The sequence below is a fragment of the Eptesicus fuscus genome, chromosome 2 (assembly GCF_027574615.1).
Source record: "Eptesicus fuscus isolate TK198812 chromosome 2, DD_ASM_mEF_20220401, whole genome shotgun sequence".
Lineage (NCBI taxonomy): Eukaryota > Metazoa > Chordata > Mammalia > Chiroptera > Vespertilionidae > Eptesicus > Eptesicus fuscus.
The window spans coordinates 16,513,386-16,533,920 of record NC_072474.1 but is presented as its reverse complement, the minus strand read 5'-3'; the positions used below and the strand labels follow the sequence as shown (position 1 = coordinate 16,533,920).

The following is a 20,535-nucleotide window of genomic DNA, read 5'->3' as shown; positions in this document are numbered from 1 at the left end:
CATCCACTGACAAATTTATTTAAAACTGTTTATTCCAAATGTCAACATACTCTGTTTATTGAACATCTGAACATTCAGCTTATGATAAAGGGAAATATAACAGCTGTTTCTGAAGCTGAAGCACAGTCACTGCTCATATTTTTGTGAAGGTGCAGCCTGGTTCAAGATGACTCTCCTGCGATGTGGGGTCTCCCGCCTAAAGCAGGGGTTGACTTCACAAGGCAGACTGACACAGTTTGGAGGCAGTAGAATGAAATCCACTCCTGTTTTTTGTTGTTTGTTTGTTTGTTTGTTTTGTTTTCCCACTGGCTTGCTTGGATTTGTCCTTTGTCTGTAGCTGCTTCAGTTCCATTTAGGGAAAAGACAACTTTCAGTATCAAGTGAAGTGGCCTGATTCTCACATCCTCTGAGCACAGCTTGCTGCCTTCACAGTTTTCTGTAGCACAGTTGTGGTGATTCTCCAATATAAAGTCTCTCTTTCTCTGTTTTTATACCCTGATGTTTCTCTGATTGGTGTTGACAGCACCCACAGTTTGTGTCCCTTATACGTTTGTTATTCGGCACAATTCAGGAAAATCAAAATGGGATAGTCTCAAAAAATAACAAAATGTAAAAACTCCAAAATTTTTCAAACCATGTATTTCCTATGTCATTTTTCTGCCATAGTTTTAAAATAAATTTTAATAGTTTTATGATTCAACTCATTTTTAGGTAGTTTTTGCTGTGTCATGACAGGAAATTTTGTTTCTTTGTAGAAAGTCATATGTCTTATGTTTAAGCTGAGGATGTGTGTGTGTGTGTGTGTGTGTGTGTGTGTGTGTGTGTGTGTGTTTTCTCCTTTATTTTTGCTTATCTCTTTTTATGATAGTCTAAAATCACAATCTGGTACATTTTCTTTGGATTACCAGTTATGACTTTAGTTATAATGAAATAATATTTTTGAAAAAAATGTTTAAGTATTTTAAAGCATGACACAAAGTGTTGAATTTTTGTGAAATACTTCATTTATAAAAATTGTTTTGGTCAGGGTGGGAGGTGCATGTATTCATTTGATAATTTAAAAATAATCATTTGATGCCTAGTTGTCTTCATTCAAACACATAAAATAAATTATAATCCTATAGTTTTATCATTCAACCAGCATTGATTACTTGAATGGAACAACAGGACAGAGAAAGCCAGTTATTTAAAATAAAAGTAATTCTATACTAATGAGTCATATCTGTGAGCTAAAGTCTTTGGCACTGCTTGTCTCTGGCTGTGTATCTTAGATCAATAACTAACCTCTCTGCTCTAACTGTATCAGTAAAAAGAGGGCAGAGAAGTGGTTTATTTCTGAGTCGTTATCTATAACTCAAATCGAGGGCTATTTAATTTCATTCTAATTTTTGCAGACTGTTCATGTCATTTTATTGCTTTAGGTATCTGCAAAAATCAGCCTAAGCATATAGAAGTATTAATATGCCTTTAAACAGCTGCAAATGCTGACTACAGAGCCCACCCACTCCTATTTGCCTGGTATATGGTCTCTGATAGCATCTGGTCCTGTACTAATGGCCCCAGCCTGCTCCTCCCCATCTTGCCTTTTCTGTTCTTTCTTAATAGTAGCATCAGCATCTTGGCTTTCCTAGGACTGAAATGGGGAGTGCCACATCCCCCAGCCTGGGCTAATGTCACGATCCATGGTGACACCCACCTACATTGAGGACTATATGTTGTCATCTTTCTCACTCCTCTCTCGAATGGATTTCAGTTAAGCAACAAGTATGAGTTGAGGCTTTAAGAAGAGACATGGTACCTGTCACCAGAAGGATGCTGTACCAAACTCAGTCCATCCAGCTGGGGTGTAGCTTCCATTCCCAAAACAACATCAGAGAAAGGGGATCGTGCATTTTCCAAGGAAAAGACTCTACCACTTAGAGGAGTTTAATTGTCTTTTGGAGAAAACAACTTGGCTTAGTATGGTCTTGTTATTCTCATAAAATCTGACTACTAACTCAGGATGCAAAGCCTATGATCAAAAAGGTAGACCACTAGAATTTTTTAAAAAAATCTTAGGAAGAGGAGCAAAAACTGAGAAGCATAGAGTGAAAGAATTAAAGGTAAATAAGAGAGAAATTGTTTTGAAAGTGAAGGAAATTTTCCTGTCACTTGACTGATGCAAAAGAAAACAGTTTGACCAGCATGTCTGAGTGCCAACTGTGTGTCAAGCCCTGCGCTAGAATCAGAGATATGAACTACTCACAGTCTCTATTCTCAACAAGTTTATTATCTGATAGAAGAAACATACACTAAGCAAAATTTCAATAAAACATAGTTAATTACATGATTAAAACAATACAGAAACATGAAGTATTGGTCAATAAGTTGTAAGAAGGAAGTATGTGTAAAGAATGGGGACAAGCCCTGGCCTGGTGGCCAGTTGGTTAGAGCATCATCCTGTGCACCAAAAGGTAAAGGGTTCAAGTCCTCGTTAGGGTGCATAAGAGAAGCTACCGATCTATGTTTCTTTCTCTCTCTCTTCCTCTATCTAAAAATCAATAAAAACATATCCTTGGGTGAGGATTAAAAAGAAAAAGAATGAGGACAAATTTTAAAAATGGGCCAAGCACCTGAATCAGCGCGTCTCCAGAGGACATATAGATGGCCAATAGACATGTAAAAAGAGGCTCAATGTCACTAATTGTCAGAGAAATACAAATTAAAACCACCATGAGATAGCACCCCACACCTGTCATAATGGCAATCATCAATGAATCCACAAATGACAAGTGTTTGTGATGATGTGGAGAAAATGGAGATCTCCTCAAACACTGTTAGTGGGAGTGCAGAATGGTGCAGCCACTGTAGAAAACAGTATGGAGCTTTCTCAAAAAATTAAAAACGGAACTGCCTCCTGACCAAGTGATTCCACTTTTAGGAATTTATTCAAAGAAGCACAAAACACTAATTTAAAAGAAAGTATGGACCCCTATGTTCATTGCAGCATTATTTACAATAGCCAAGATATGGAAGAACCCTAAGAGTCTATCAGTAGATGAGTGGATAAAGAAAATGTAGTACATATATACAGTGGAGTATCACTTGGCCATAATAAAGAATGAAATATTACCATTTGTGACAGTATGGATGGACCTACAGGGTATTATACTAAGTGAAATAAGTCACTTAGCATGGGAGAATCACTGTGACAGCTGTGTAGAAGACAGATTGGATAGTGTCAAGCTCAGAAATAATTATTAATCATGAACGCTATATCATTTTATTCGAGAATATATTTTTAGTTTATTTTTAATATAATTTGATAGTGTTATTTTCTACCTTTTATTTCAGTTAGATTGTGAGTGTGGTATACTCTGTTATGGCCATGTTCCTTTCTCTTTCTGAGCAGGTCACACACTGAGGCTGACAAAGCCATCAGGAAAGAAGGTGCTTTGTCTTACAGCATTATGCTCCATGTCTCAAAGTCACTTAACAAAGGAACTTTTGGAATATTATGTTTTATAAATCATATGCATCCTATATTTTGTAAAGAACCACAAGATGATATATTCATCCTACTTTCCCTGGCTTCCCCCCCCCCCCACAGTTATATTGATTATCCTATATAATAAAACCCTAATATGCAAATCGACCAAATGCTAGAACAAATGATCGCTATGACGTGCACTGATGACCAGGGGCCAGATGCTACTCAGCCAGAAGCCGGGTCCCCTGCTTCTTAGCGCTAAGTACTGCGAGAGGGCGCAGGCCAATGGGCCTCTAGTCTACCATAAGAAGCACACTTACTCTTTGATTACACAAACCCTGAGCCATTGCTCTCTAAAACACTGACACCAAATGCTGATGAGGATTCATTCAACAAATATATTTATATATTCACTAGAAGCCCAATGCATGAAGATTCGTGCTAGAATGGGCTTTCCTTTCCCTGACTGCCGGCACCGCCTTTCTACTTCGGCCCAGCCCCTTTCCGCTCAGGCCCCAGAGCCGCCTCTTTCCGCTCCGGGAGCTGCCTCTTTCTGCTCTGGTCCCACCTTCCCATGCTGCCCAGAGGCCCTGAGAGATGGGTGTGGGACAGAACACCTGCATTGTCGCCATGGCGATGACGCAAGCATCCCACCCCTGTCACTCAGCGCCTGTGTATGCAAATTAACTGCCATCTTTGTTGGGTTAATTTGCATATCACTCCTGATTGGCTGGTGGCGTAGCAGAGGTACGGTCAATTTACATGTTTGTCTATATTTTTTTTCTTTTTTTTTTACATGTTTTTCTATTATTAGTTAAGATTGAACATATATGTTATATATGAATGAATAAATATTCCTGAAGTTATTTTTCATATCCAGCTTTTATCTTGACTTGGAATGTTGGAGTGGATGAAATAATTATTTTTTGTTGAGTGTAGGAGCTGGGCTAAAAAAAGGCAGCAAAATAAGAAAGCAATAAAGGATTTTCTCTCTTTCCTGTTCCTCACTGCACCATGAACATAGTTGGAATGACACCTAGAATTGCCATAGACTCCTTGACAAAATGCGTCCATGGCCTCCTACTTATTCTTTTTTATTTTTTGAAAGAAACGTATGTTGTTGTTTTTTTACCTTGTCAGGTATTTGTTTTATTGTACTTTTTAAAAAAGTCTTTATTGTTGAACTCCTACCTATTCTTAAACCACACATACTCTTTGATTTTGGTACTGGGCTCTTTTGAATTTTTCTTCCTTAACTATATCCACACATACAACCTCACTTTTAAGATGGACTCAAGGAAAAGGAACATATATGGAAATGACCATATTAATGTCAAAAGTTAAGTTTTGCGTGGATAGACTTCTCTGTGGCCTAATGATTTAGCTATTTCTACTTGCTCCTCATTTCTATTTACATTCATAAAGTATTTTAAGCATTCACTGAAAAAAAGATACCATGCTCACCTCTAAAATGAATGAAAGAGGAGGGCATCCTTGGGTCCATGCCACTTGGATCTCTTAGGTTAACATTGTAGTCTGCAGGATTACCTTCTTATTCTGGAGCCTAAGGGTTCTCCCCAGTTTGTCCCCACCCACAGTCACTTGCCATATTCAAGGACATAGTGATGCTAACATTTGTGTGGTGTGTTTCAGCAACTTGGAAGTGTATACAGTATACTTGCTGCCATCTTGAATGTTGGGAACATTGAATTTTCTTCAGTGGCAACTGAACACCAGGTGGACAAGAGCCACATTTCCAATCTTGCTGCTCTGGAGAACTGTGAGTTCTATTATCTTCATTCTAAACTGGACTCTTAAAAAAAAAATCTAACGACATACTGTAAATGTCGTATAAGGATAATTTCAAGCAATTGTACTTTTATGGAATCTTTAGAAATGATACTTAGATTCCATTTGTATGAAGTGGGAAGTTTTTGAAGTCCATTATTTGAAACAAATCTCCATGCCTCCAAATTCACTGATTACTGGAGAAAACATTTCTAAAGACTATGCTTTCATGACTATTTTAGGAGCCATTTAATTTCAAAGAAAAACACAGAAAATTTAATTAAAATTTAGTTAACTGAGCTAAAAAGAATTAAAGCTTTTTTGTTATAAATTTAGCATCTGTACCATTTTGTAAGTAATAAAGATGTATATTTATTTTCATACTGCTTAGACTTTGTTCACATATTCATCCTGGGTTGATTAAATTTGCAGTTATTTTTAAATTAAAAAAAAATACATCATGGTATTTTCTTCAAATCAGTTTTCCTCGTACTTGCAGAGTTTGATGTTTAATGCCAATAATTTAAGGCTCCCCACTGATATCATCCAATGACATAGCTTTTTTACTAGTATTTTGATTACACCTATTTTTTAATATCAGTGTATGTCCCCACAATACCAGATTTGTTATAAGTTTCATTCATAACATAGGAAATCATGATATAAATTTTATTTATATTTTTTCTGGCTTATATATACTCATGAACCGAATGAGATGTTTTAGGGAAATTTGAGAGATCAAATGCCCAACCATCCTGGTCTGGACCTGTCCCTACATCTCCATCCCATTGTGTCTCAGAAACCAGGTTGGTAATACAGCAGAACAAATGTCTGAGGTTGACATGTACCCAGGAACCAGTTATGATATTTTTTTAATTTATCTTTACTGTTGAAGGGTATTACCGATGTCCCCCATTGCCCCCTCCACTCGTTCCTACCCCATACCAGACCTTCACCATACTATTGTCTGTGTCTATGGGTTATGCATATATGCATGTAAGTTCTTTGGTTATTCTCTGCCTGCCCCTCTGAGATCTGTCAGTCTGTGCCATGCTTCCATGCCTTTGGGCCCATTTTGTTCATCAGTTTATTTTGTTCATTAGATTCCACATGTAAGTGAGATCATGTGATACTTGTCTTTCTCTGACTGGATTATTTTGCTTACCATAATATTCTCCAGGTCCCTCCATGCTGTTTCAAAGGGTAAGAGATCCTTCTTTTTTACAGCTGCATAGTATTCCATTGTGTAAATGTCCCACAGCTTTTTTATCCACTCATCTACTGATGGGCACTTGGGTTGTTTCCAGATCTTAGCTATTGTAAATTGTGCTGCTGTGAGCATAGGGGTGCATGTACTAGTATTCTTTCTGGTTGGTGTTTCAGGGTTCTTCAGTTATATTTCTAGAAGTGGAATCACTGAGTCAAATAGCAGTTTGATTTTTTATTTTTTAAGAAAATTCCATACTGTTTTCCATAGTAGCTGCACCAGTCAGCATTCCTACCAGCAGTGTACTGGCATTCCCTTTTTTCCACAACCTTGACAAAGCATTTGCTGTCTGTTGATTGATTGATGGTTGCCAGTCTGGCAGGTGTGAGGTGATACCTCATTGTCATTTTAATATGCATCTCTCAGATGATTAGTGACTTTGAGCACTTTTTTGTATGTCTCTTGGATGTCTGTATGTCATCTTTGGAGAAGTGTCTATTTAAGTCCTTTGCCCATTTTTTCCCCATTGATTTTTTGTTTGCTTGTTTGTTTTGTTTTGTTTTTTTGGAGAGTGGAAGGGAGGGAGAGAGAAGAGAGAGGAAGAGAGAGACAGAAACATCTATGTGAGAGAAACACATCGATTGGTTGCCTCCTGTATGTCCCCCAACCCGGCTGAGGGTCAAACCCAGGTACGTGCCCTTAACCGGGAATCAAACCTGTGACCCTTCTGTGTGTAGGCTGATGCCCTAACCACTGAGAGATACAGCCAAGGCTGCCCATTTTTTAATTGGATTGTTTGTCTTCCTTTTGTTGTGTTATATGAGTTCTTCATATATTTTTTGAAAATTAACTCTTTTCCAATGTATTATCAGCAAATATGTTCTCCCATATAGTGGGTTCCCTTTGCATTTTGAGGATGATTTCTTTCATGAAACCATAAAAATGATAGATGAAAACAGACAGCAAAATCTTAGACATCTCACGCAGCAGAGTTTTCACAGAACATCTTCTAGAATACGAGAAACAAAGAAAAAATACACAAATGAGACTATATCAAACTAAAAAGTTGTTCTGATAAACATAATTGGCACCTAAGACATTATCAGAAGTGTAACAACCAGAAAACTCCAACAATAGGATTAAAATCTCACTATCTGATCATAATTAGAAGAGTTGTCAGCAGCCAACATAATGAGTTACAATAGAGGTTTTTGTGGCTATGATTATACTTAGAAACAAACTTAAAAAAATTATATTGATGATTGAAAACCTATTTCTGCATAGCAGGAGAGTCATATAGGTCTGAAAGGTTAAAATTAGTACAAATATAGTTAAAATTAATTAAAGTACTTTTGAAATAGCCACTCATTGAAAGTAGAAATTTTACTAATTTACATTAAAATTATTTATAATTAAAATTACAAGGAATTATGTTTAAACCAAGGCCATGTTTCCAGATGATTTTACAAGTGCATTGCTTCAATTAGGCACCAGTTCTATCCATTCTTTTCATTAAATACTAGAGGCCTGGTGCACAAATTCTTGCATGAGTGGGGTTCCTCAGCCTGGCAGGTGATTGGGCTGATTGGGGCTGTCTCACCTAGTCCCAATCAGAGCCTATCAGGGCCGGCCAGCCAAGGGGGAGGGACCCCGGGAGGTTGGCCAGACACAGGAGGTTGACTGTGGGAGCACACTGACCACCAGTGGGCAGCTCCTGCATTGAGCATCTGCCCCTTGGTCAGTGTGCATCATAGCGACCAGTCATTCAGTTGACCAGTTGTAATGGTCACCTAGGCTTTTATATGTATAGATTTATCAAATCTGACCACTTCTCTTTATCTCTATCATCATCCTTGTCATCCAAGACAATATCACCTCTTACCTAGTAACCTTCCAATTGCTCATTCTACATCAGTTCTTTAACTTTTCCAGTCCATTTTCCACAACTCATTCTGAAACTACTTAATGAATCTATAGGTGGGCTCTCTCAATCTCCCTCTTCCTCTCCCTGTTCCTGGATCTCCCCTCGCCCTTCCCCACTTCTCCTGCTCTTATCTCGCCTCCTCCCCTTTCCTTTCCTCCTCCCTCTATATTCTCTCTTAAGTTTCTTGATTAGCTTACCATATCTCCTGTATGAAGACCATCAAGACTAGGACTTTGTTTTACAAGGTATTATACTTAGCAGTATAATGCCTGGCATGAAGTGGACATCCAAAGACTATATATCCAATGAATAACATGGGATGTAAATAGATACACCAATCAATGGGAGACACTGTTCAGAAACAAATCCAAGTAAAATTGCCAGAAATGGCATTACAAATCACTAATAATGTTGCAGGGACCACCAACTGACTAACCATTTGAGTGAGAGGGGATTTGAATCCTTCTCATAAGCCATGTTCCAAAATCAATGCCAAATGTATATCAATTTAAATGCAAAAAACAGGTATAAAAACAAGACAAAATGTATTTATATAATCCTGAGATAAGGAAATATTTGAAGGACTTTATGTGCAAAAAAATATATATTTTTTAAAATGAATATTTGACTACATAAAAAATTAAAACTTTCATATTAAAAAAAACCTAATGAAATTGCAATGAAAATAAAGAGAAAATATTTGCAATATGTATCAAAACATTCTCCTTATGCTATAAGGTGCTCTCATATATTGATTAGGAAAAGATGAACATATCAATGAAAAAAGGCAGTTTACAAAATAGAGCCACAAATCACTAAAAAAAATATGAAAAAGGACAAAGTATTCAGCTTTACTAGGAATCAATCAAAAACAAATTGAAAGAGACAATTTTTTCTTTATCAAACTGGCCATTGTTTAAAATAATCTCTGGCGTCCATTAAATTGTGTTGAAATTGTGTGTTTTTGTTTTTATTTGGCTGATAGGAGTATAATTGGTTCAGAGTGTGTGAAGAGTGGCTAAATAGTATCAAAGGTTTGAATATGTTTATATACTTTGAACCAAATGCTGAATTTAGAAAATCTATGCTAAGAAAATAATACAAAACAAGAACACAGATTCACCCCCAAAATATTTGTCCCATCATTCTTCACAATTATGAACACATGGAAGCAATATAAAAATCCAAAATTTAAAAATGAGTGCTATATTATGATACCAGAATATTGTGCAACAATTTAAATTACAATTAGAAGCGGAGCTGAAAGATGGTGGCTGGCAGGACGGAGGTGAAGGAGAGGAAGTGAGTGAGTGAGGGTATGAAAGGAGAGTGTGTGGATGTGTGTGGTGTGTGTGTGCGTGAGTGAGGGAAAGTTAAATCTTGCAGGAGCAGCAGGGCCTGGCAGACAGGCTCTCCTTGACAAGGAGAGACTACCACCAATGCAGGCACTCCCCGGACAGTGGGACTCCAGCACGGAGCCCACGCCATCTTGAAGAGGAGAATGGCCTTTTTTAGCAACTCATCAACACCACCAACAAGACAGGCCTTGGAACTGCCCTGCAACCCAGCAGCCACTCCAGCCAAAATCCTGCTACCCCAGCTACAGACCCGCATACCCTGGGACCTCCACCTCCAAAGGTGCACCGCTCGGCAGCAGTAAGTGCAACCTCCCCCTCCCCAGCAGCATAACTCCGGATTTGCACATTTCCAGCCAGGTTCGCACGTTTCCAGCCACACAGGCAGCCAGGGTACTCCACTCCTTAGGCAGCGCTTGGGAGCCTCTGAGAGCCCCTGAGGGTGTGATTCTGTACATACAAGGGTGTGTGGCCTCGCAGTAGAAATTCTGAATTCCCTCTTCCTGGATAATTGCCCACATTCACCCCAGCAGCTCAACCGTGGTGCCAGGACCCCTCAGAGTGCATCAGAACTCTGCGCCCAGCAAGTGCTCCTCCACAGATGCGAAGTGCCAACAGTCAGGCACCCTGAGCTCATCTACCCACGGAGCGCTAGTGGGAGCCACAGTGAGCTCTCCTTGGGTGCGATCTTGAACAAGCAGGGGGCGCACTCCCCTCCAGCAGTAGAAGTTTTGAATTCACTCATCCTGGATACTGGCCCACGGGCACCTCAATTGTGCGGCTACACTGCCAGGGCCCTTCAGAGTCCTTCAGTGTGCCTCACTTACAAACGTACCGCAGGTGCTCCTGTGAGCTGCCGCCTATCCACTACAGGTGCAACAGCAAAATCTGGGTCTGCCTACCCCACGACTGCAGAACTCTGGGCACCACAGTCACGCCTTTCCAAAGAGCAGGCCCCCTGAGCCCCATCACCCCAACAGACAGTTCCTGGGGGCCACTGTGAGTCCCTGCTGGGCACGCATGATTACAATTAAGGGTGCAAGACAGCAAAAATTGGGACAAATCCCTCCACAGTGGCTGACTTCTAGACACCACAGTTGTGCCTCTCAAGCTCGCAGGCCTACATCAAGAGAACCCAAATAGCTCAAGTAGGGAGCTACACTAGATTAACAAGCCCAGGAGAACTGAGAGATTACGCCAGTAGCACCATCCCCAAAAGAACCTGGGTAGCAAAGCAATTGGATCTACAATTAAAACATTACAGGAAAACATGGGAAGACAAAAAAGCAATCCCCAAAGGAAAGAAAAAGAGGAATCACCAGAAAGGGCGTTAAATGAATTCGAGGCTAGCAGCTTATCAGAGATAGAATTCAGAGTAATGTTTATAAGGATGTTTAAATGGCTGGATGACAAATACACACAACTCAATGACAAATACATACAACTCAATGAGAACTATAAGGAGCTGAATGAGAATGTCACCAACATGAAAAGAAACCAAGAGGAGATGAAGAACGACATAGCTGCAATAAAGAACACAATGGAAGGCTAAAACAGTAGACTAGAAGAGCCTGAGGACCGCATCAGCGAATTAGAAGACAAGGTAGGAAAAAATACACAAACACAACAGCAACTGGAAAGAAGACTTAAAAAGCAAGAGGAGAGCCTAAGGGAGCTTCGAGACAACACAATACGAAACAACATTCGCTTAATAGGGATACCAGAAGGAGAGGAAGAGAAGCAAGGACTAGAAACCCTCTTTGAAGAAATAATGACAGAAAACTTCCCTGATATTGGCAAGAAAAAAACTATGCAAGTCCAAGAAGTACATAGAGTCCCAAACAAGTTGAACCCCAAAAGACCTACACCAAGACACATCATAATTAAATTAGCAAACACCAACGACAAAATAAGAATCTTAAAGGCTGCCAGAGACAGAAAGTTACTTACAAGGGATCTCCTATTAGAATATCAACTGATTTCTCAACAGAAACACACGAGGCCAGAAGGGAATGGAATGAAATACACAAAGTGATGCAAAGCAAGGGACTGAATCCAAGAATACTATACCCAGCAAGGCTATCATTCAAAATTGAAGGTGGAATCAGGAGCTTCACAGACAAAAAAGGGCTAAGAGAGTTTATCACTACCAAGCCAGCAATGCAAGAAATGCTAAAGGGACTGCTGTAAAAAGAAGAAAGAGAAAGGCAAGAAGAAACACAAACACTAAGGAAAAATATGACAACAATCATGTACTTGTCAATAATAACATGAAACGTAAATGGATTAAATGCACCAATCAAAAGACATAGTGTAGCTTAATGGATAAGAAAACATGACCCATATATTTGCTGTCTACAAGAGACCCACCTCAGAGCAAAGGATTTGCACAGACTGAGAGTGAAGGGATGGAAAAACATTTTTCAGGCAAATGGAAATGAGAAAAAAGCTGGGGTTGCGACACTTATTGCTGATAAAATAGACCTCAAAGTTAAGGCCATAATAAGAGATAAGGAAGGCCACTACATAATACTAAAGGGAGCAACTCAACAAGAATATATAACTCTGGTAAACATATATGCACCCAATGCAGGAGCACCCAAATACATAAAAAAAATCTCCTGGAAGATATCAAGGGAGAGATTGACATCAATAAAATCATAGTAGGGGACTTTAATACACCACTTACATCACCGGATAAATCCTCTACACAAAAAAATCAGCAAAGAAACAGCAATTGTAAATGACACACTAGATCAGATGGACCTAATTGATATCTTCAGAGCATTTCACCCCAAAGCCACGGACTATATGTTCTTCTCAAGTGCACATGGGACATTTTCAAAAATAGACCACATATTGGGTCATAAGCAAAGTCTCCCCAAATTCAAAAAGTTTGAAATCATATCAAACATTTTCTCAGACCACAATGGCATAATATTAGAAATAAACTACAATAAAAACATTCCAAAAAATTCAAACACTTAGAAGCTGAATAGCATGCTACTAAACAATGATTGGGTTATCAATGAGATCAAAGAAGAAATTAAAAACATCCTGGAGACTAATGACAAAAAAAACACAACATTGCAAATCATATGGGACACAATGAAAGCAGTCCTAAGAGGGAAGTTTATAGCTCTACAAGCCTACCTCAAAAAACAAGAAAAAATGGTAATAAATCATCTAATTCAACAACTCAAAGAATTAGAAAGAGAGCAACAAGAAAAGCCCACAGTGAGCAGAAGGAAGGAAATAGTAAAGATCAGACCAGAAATGAGACCAAAAAAACAATACAAAAGATCAACAAAACCAAGAGCTGGTTCTTCCAAAGGATAAACAAGATTGATGAACCTCTAGCCAGGCTCACCAAGAAGCAAAGAGAGAGGACCCAAATAAAATCAGAAATGAAAAAGGTGAAATAACAACAGACCCCATAGAAATACAAAGGATTATTAAAAAATACTATGAACAATTCTATTCTAACAAAATAGACAACCTGGAGGAAATGGACACATTCCTAGAAAAATACAACCTTGCAAAACTTAGGAAGATTCTAAAAATCTCAATAGGCTGATAACTGTGGAAGAAATTGAAGCAGTCATCAAAAAGCTTCCAGCAAACAAAAGCCCGGGGCCAGACGGCTTCACGGGGGAGCTTTACCAAACATTCAAGGAAGAACTAAAACCTATCCTCCTCAGACTATTCCAGAAAATTCAAGAGGAAGGAACACTTCCAAGCTTCTTCTATGAAGCCAGCATCACCCTAATACCAAAACCAGTTAAAGATAACACAATGAAAGAGAATTACAGGCCAATATCCCTCATGAACATAGATGCCAAAATCCTCAACAAAATTCTAGCAAATCAAATCCAGCAGTACATCAGAAAGATCATACACCATGACCAAGTAGGATTTATCCCGGGGATGCAAGGATGGCTAAATTATAATTAGAAGCAATATTCAACAAAATAAAAAATGCTTAAGATATTACATTAAGATAAAATGTACATGCAGAATAATGGCAATAAAATGCCTAGAAGGAAAGAAATGTAGAATGTTAATATGAAAAAAAATATTTTGTTTAAATAAGGGCCAGTAATTTTTGCCACAAAACGAAGGAATACCTTGATCCAAATGCTCAAAGTAAATTCACTATGCTCAAAATATTTTAAAAGAAAAACTGATTTGAAAACTTAGCCTATCTATCATGAAATAGTTTGAGTTATTTTCTATTTATTTATTTATTTATTTATTTATTTATTTAGATATATCTTCACTTGAGGATATATTTATTGATTTTAGAGAGAGAAGAAGGGAGAGAGAAAGAGAAAAAGAGAGAGAGCCAGAGACAAATATGAGACAGAAACACCCACCTGTTGCCTCTTGTGCACCCCTCCTAATTGAGATTGAACCTGCAACCTCGGTTTGTGCCCTGAGTAGGAATCAAACCCGCAACCTTTTGGTGTATGAGATGACACCCCAACCAACTGAACCACCTGGCCAGGGCAAGATGTTTATTTTTAAAAACTGAGTTTTGTTCACTGATGTTAAGTATTATTAATTTTAAACTACCTGTGATAATAAATGTTTGTTCTGGCACCAAGTTTTAAAAATATTTAGTAATTGAAATATGTAACTGAGTGGTAGTATGAAAGAAGGTGTATGAATGTCATGATAGGTGTTTGTTCTTTGGGTTGTATATTGCAGAAGGTACATAAAATACATTTGTTTGGTTATAGCCCTGGAGTCTAGGTAACCTTCCAATTAATTTCTACCTTTTGAAAATCTTTATATAATAGTGGTATTCAAATTTATACCAAGTCTATTAATAATGTTTTAAAATTATTTAACATAATTCAGTGAAATTATGTTTGACATCTTACAAACAACCACTCACATTTGACCAGTCAAAAGAAATACAGAAAAATGATCAAGAAGAGACATAGGATTATTCGTGAACAGTAATTTATTTTTACAGTACGGGCTGAGTGCATGAATTCACACACCTTGAAAGGAACTGTGGTCCACAAGGCTGCGGTAGACACGGGGGACGGGGGGGGGGGGTGGTCTCAGTCCATCCTCTGTGCCCCTACCCAGCCCCTTCTTCTGGGGTCCCTGGTCCCCTGTCTGCTGGCAGCCCCGCTCCTGCCACCACCGCTCCCACACGCTGACGGCGCTGAGTGATCAGGACCGGCGCCGGGCACCAGCTGCGGCTGCAAGTGCCAGGTGGGACCGAGGCGCACAGGAGCAAAGAATTTTCAGTAATGATCAGAAGCTCGTCCTGATGACAGCGACTGGCGCCCCACTTTGGTCTGGTGCCCCCACTCACCTGTTCCACCATCCCACCGCAGCCAATGCCTGCCATGTTCCACACACACACCCTGGTGGTCAGCACACGTCATAGTGACCAGTTGTTTGATTGTTCCACCATTCGGTCTATTTGCATATTAGCCTTTTATTACATAGGATTATAAAATCTTTGCATATTTCATATCAAATCAAAAGGATGAATTAAGACATTTTCTTTCTCTGGAAAGTTTCTTCATTGCCATAATTTCTTCTAACCACACATCTGTTTATTTTTTTAGCTGCTTCTTTGCTTTGCATTCAGGCAGATGAGCTACAAGAAGCCCTCACCTCCCACTGTGTGGTCACTAGAGGAGAAACCATTATACGACCCAACACTGTAGAAAAAGCTACTGATGTCAGAGATGCTATGGCTAAAACTTTATATGGCCGTCTCTTTAGTTGGATAGTTAATCGCATTAACATCTTGTTGAAGCATGATACATCACCAAGGTAAAAAATTTTATGGACACATTTTTTCCAAAATGTCAGGTGATATAAGTCTATGTTGTTATTTATTGATTTATATCAGAGTCCTTTTGAAATGTTTCTAGTCAGTATCATTTAATTTATTAACATTATATTACAATAGATATACTTTATTTTCTACTAGTACCAATTCATTGTGCCAGTAATATGAGTAAACGTAATAGAGAGTGAATTTTTTAAAATATATTTTTATTGATTTCAGAGATGAAAGGGGAGGGAGAGAGAGATAGAAACATCAATGATGAGAGAGAATCATTGATTGGCTGCCTCCTACACGCCTTCCACTGGGGATTGAGCCCATAATCTGGACATGTGCCCTTGACTGCAGACCGACGCTCTATCCACTGAGCCAAACCAGCTAGGGCAGAAAGTGAATTTTTAATATGACATCTTACTATTAATTTATATCTTTTAATTAGAAGGTATAATTAGAAGGTGTACTTCACATATACTGTGAAGTGCATGCCATTTTATACTTGTATAAAATGTCAGTTCAGCAGTTTTTTGTTTTTGTTTTGAGGTTCTGAATTAAATCTTGAAGGCAAACAAAATCTTTTTTTTCATATTTTAACTTTCACTATAATCCTGGAGAGGTCAGTGTTATGACTGTCAATGAAATTTGGTTCAGAAATGCTCTAAATAACTAGTAAATGGTACATTCAGGATATAAACAATGTTATGTGATCATATCTATACCCTGCCTGGTGCCTTATCTTAGAACTAAAGGTAACCGTAGCCATCATTGTGTGCTTTCTATGTGCAGGGATTGTGCATAGATATCTTTCACTTACATCTAAAGTTTTGTTCTGCCATAAATTGTACAACCTTTAGAAATTTGAAAATGAATAAAGAAGATGGATACCTGCCTTAAGATCACTTCATTCACACTTGCTTATCTATATCTAGTAGCTCGGTGCACAAAATTCGTGCACAGGAGGGGGGTGTCCCTCAGCCTGGCCTGCACCCTCTCCAATCTGGGACCCCTCGGGAGATGTCTGACTGCCAGTTTAGTCCCTATCCTACAGGATCTTGCCCAAACCGGCAGATGGACATCCTTCTCGCAATCAGGGACTGCTGCCTCCTAACCGCTCACCTGCCTGCCTGCCTGATCGCCCCTAACCACTCTGCCTGCCGGCCTGCACACCCCCAACTGCACTTTCCCCGCCAACCTGCTCACCCCCAATTGCCCCCCATGCCGGCCTGATCATCCCTAACTGCCCTCCCCTCCTGGCTAGATCACCCCTAACTGCCTCTGCCTTGGCCCTGCCACCATGGCTTTGTCCAGTAGGATGTCTGGAAGATCACCTGGGAGATCTCCTGGTCTAATTAGCATATTACGCTTAATTAGACTGAATGACCTTCCGGATGAAGCCAGGGCTGCGAGGGAAGCCAGGTCCCAGGTACCTGCTGACAGCTGGAGGGAAGCCCGGGCATGTGCCAGAGGGATGCCTGGGCTGGCACCCGGGGGAAAGAAGGCCTACTCTTGCACGAATTTCATGCATCGGGCCTCTAGTTAAATATAAAAGACCATTTTATATACATTTCAGGGTGCAATTTATTGTTATTTTGCCATTGAAATACACATTGCACCATAATATTATCCAGTCAAAATTATCTTCATATTGCTTCTTTACCTCCCTGCTAAACCATGTGCTATCTGACTGGATCTAATATATATTATTATACATGATAGTTATTTAGCTAAGTGAAATCCTGTTGAACAGAGATGGCAAAAGAATAATCATTTTGGCTAAACCAGTATAAATTTTAACTAGACATTTTGCCTCATATTCTATATAATAAAGAGGGAATATGCATATTGACTGTTATGCCATTGCACAAGATGGCCACCCCCATGTGGTCACAATATGGCCACCATAGATGGCCAGCAGGGGAGGGCAGTTGTGGGTGATCAGTCCAGCAGGGTAGGGCAGTTAGGGGCAACCAGGCCGGCAGAGAAGGGCAGTTGGGGGGGACCAGGCCTATAAGGAAGGGCATTTGGGGGCAACCAGGCCTGCAGAGGAGGGCAGTTAGGGTGACCAGGCTTGCAGGGGAGGGCAGTTGGGGGAGACCAGGCCAGCTGGAGAGGGCATTTGGGGGCGACCGGACCGGCAGGGGAGGGCAGTTGGGGGCAATCGGGCTAGCAGGGGAGCAGTTAGACATCAATCAAGCTGGCAGGGGAGTGGTTAAGGGGTGATCAGGCTGGCAGGCAGAAGTGGTTAGGGGCAATCAGGCAGGCAGGCAGGTGAGCGGTTGGGAGCCAGCAGTCCCGGATTATGAGAGAGATATCCTAGATTGGAGAGGGTGCAGGTTGGGCTGAGAGACACTCCCCCCACTCAGTGCACGAATTTCATGCACCGGGCCTCTAGTAACCACATAAAAGTATACTCACTGTACTTCTAGGAACTTTCAGAAATATTCAGTAGTTTTCATTTTGTCCATCCCATCACATATTCAAAATGTTCTGTAAGTCTACATTCTAAATGCAGTCTATTCCTCCCAATATATAGAGTCTGTCCCCCAGTTCACAGCATGCAGTTGCTGGCTGGCATTTCCAAATCTCTGCCTCACACAACACTAAGAGTAACCTAGGTTATGTAAATGTTGAACACAGGACTAATGTTTGTTCTTTCCTTTTTAAATTCACATGAAAATAACTTGGAAATGTATGTATTTCTTGGGAGAGGAGCAGACTTTTGACCAAGTATCTAACCTTTAGTGAGCAGAGATAGCCATTATGGAAGAGCAGGAAAAAATGCATTTGTAATGTGTAATTGTAAAATAGTATTTAATTGTATTTTGAAACATTTAATTATAAAATAAGCCCATATATATTTACACCTTTGGGTTATCATTTGTTGCATATTTTAAAATTAAGATTGAATAAACCTACAATACAGAAGAATTCTTTAAAATAATTGAAATATTTTTAGCAAGATGTTTTCATTGTTGCCCTAAAATTAAAGACTAAGTATGCTCTTTCACAGAATTTGTGTTATTTTTGGTATGGTTTTTATTGAACATATTTTTGCTATGTTCTGAATGCTAGCCATATTTTCTCTATGAATGATGACTCGCTCAGGGCTGTGATCTTGTGCTCATAAACCCATAGGAGTATTGTTTCTTTTGTTTAAAAATAAAGATAGTATATCAGTGGTTTCTGTAGTACAAGAAAAATATTGACCATTTTCATATTAAAATTGATGCTACCTAATTTATCTTTTATAGTTCTATGGAGGGAAACCTTTTCAATTAATATTTTCACCTTAAGTGTGTATGCTGGTAAGTTTTTAGATAAATCACAAAAACATACTCTGAGATAACCTGATTTATAGTACCTCTTAAGAAAGTAAATAAGAAGTCAAAATAATGTCTCTAATTTTCAGTGGGAATAGTGATGAACTGAGCATTGGAATACTGGATATATTTGGCTTTGAAAATTTCAAAAAAAATTCCTTTGAGCAGCTTTGCATTAACATTGCAAATGAACAAATTCAGTATTATTTTAATCAACACGTGTTTGCATGGGAACAGGTAAGTCAATATACTATAAAGATGCATGCATGTGTGTTATATGCAGACTTGTACTAATGAACCATGACCTAAATCATAGATTTAAAGCCTTCAACATTTAATAAAGACAAAGGAAATATTTTCTCACTTCATTCCCATAGGAAAAACAAATAGAAGCCAAAAAACTAGTATGATATTTGATGTTGAATGTCCTCCATCAAAAATGAGTGCACCCTTCTCCAAAACTTAGCAAGCCTAAGCCCTTGCAAACAAAGACATTTCCTTTGGAAATTTAAATAGATGCACCCAACTGTTTCTCTTTCTGTATGAAATTCTGTTTGAAATTTAACTATCCATCTAAAATGCATTAAACTTCAGAATTCCTGTAACTAGGCAACAGAACACAAGATAATGGGTTTGATGCAAATTCCATGAAACAGTAATTTTGTCAGGGTACAATGTGCAATTCATGATTCAGCTTCAAAAATATTCTTCCTTAGGGAAAAATCAGAGACTTACTTGAATTGCATTTGGCAAAACTGTAGTATTAAGACTATTTTAAATATTTTATCAAGTCTAAAAGAAATAGTCATATTCAGTATGTCATTTGTCTCTTTTAAAATAATATGAAAGTTGTATTTACTGATTACACCTGAAGTTTTTAGTTAATTTGAGATAAATTAGAAGTACTTGAACCTCTTTTGATTTAAAATATTTAGGCTTATTGAGCATTAACTTTGAAATTGCATTTTGAAAACAGCGGTCACAAAAGAAAATATTTAGATCTTAACATTTCTTAAGCAAAGAAAAAAAAGGACCATACTTATACATTTTAATCTGTGTTTACCCAGCTCTTATCTCCAGGCTCGCTCTCTCTTTCCTTCACAGATGAGCTCTTTGAAAGCATATTCAATACTTACTGCATTGTATCGATTTCTTCCCCACCTGGTACATTGAACCCATAGCATCTGGCTTGACCACCCCCACTGAATCGGAATGGCCCTTCCTAATCTCCTCTGTCAATAGTACCAGAAACAGCCGAAACTGGTTTGGCTCAGTGGATAGAGCGTCGGCCTGCGGACTCAAGGGTTCCAGGTTCGATTCCGGTCAGGGGCGTGTACCTTGGTTGCGGGCACATCCCCAGTAGGGGGTGTGCAAGAGGCAGCTGATTGATGTTTCTCTCTCATTGATGTTTCTAACTCTCTATCCCTCTCTCTTCCTCTCTGTAAAAAAAAAAAAAAAAAAATAGTACCAGAAACATTTTACTCCGCACATTATTAGTCTTTCTGTAATTTTCACCCTATTGACAGATTCCTATTTTTGGAAAACCCCTCCTTTAGCATTACTAATACCATCTTTCTGTTTTCCTCTTTAATGGTCCTTCCTTTACTCTTTCTGCACCATCCTCTATACCAATGGTTCTAAACCCTGGCTGCATAGT

The 20,535-nt window shown here is 38.9% G+C and overlaps 1 protein-coding gene across 1 annotated transcript in view; it reads left to right on the top strand.

Moving 5' to 3' along the window:
- Positions 1–20,535, top strand: part of MYO3A (myosin IIIA) — a 211,142-nt gene that overhangs the window by 106,125 nt on the left and 84,482 nt on the right. The window contains exons 16-18 of the mRNA XM_008148896.3: positions 5,123–5,249; positions 15,335–15,545; positions 18,968–19,115. Of these exons, the coding sequence (XP_008147118.2) occupies positions 5,123–5,249; positions 15,335–15,545; positions 18,968–19,115 (486 nt within the window). The remainder of the gene's footprint in view (positions 1–5,122; positions 5,250–15,334; positions 15,546–18,967; positions 19,116–20,535) is intronic.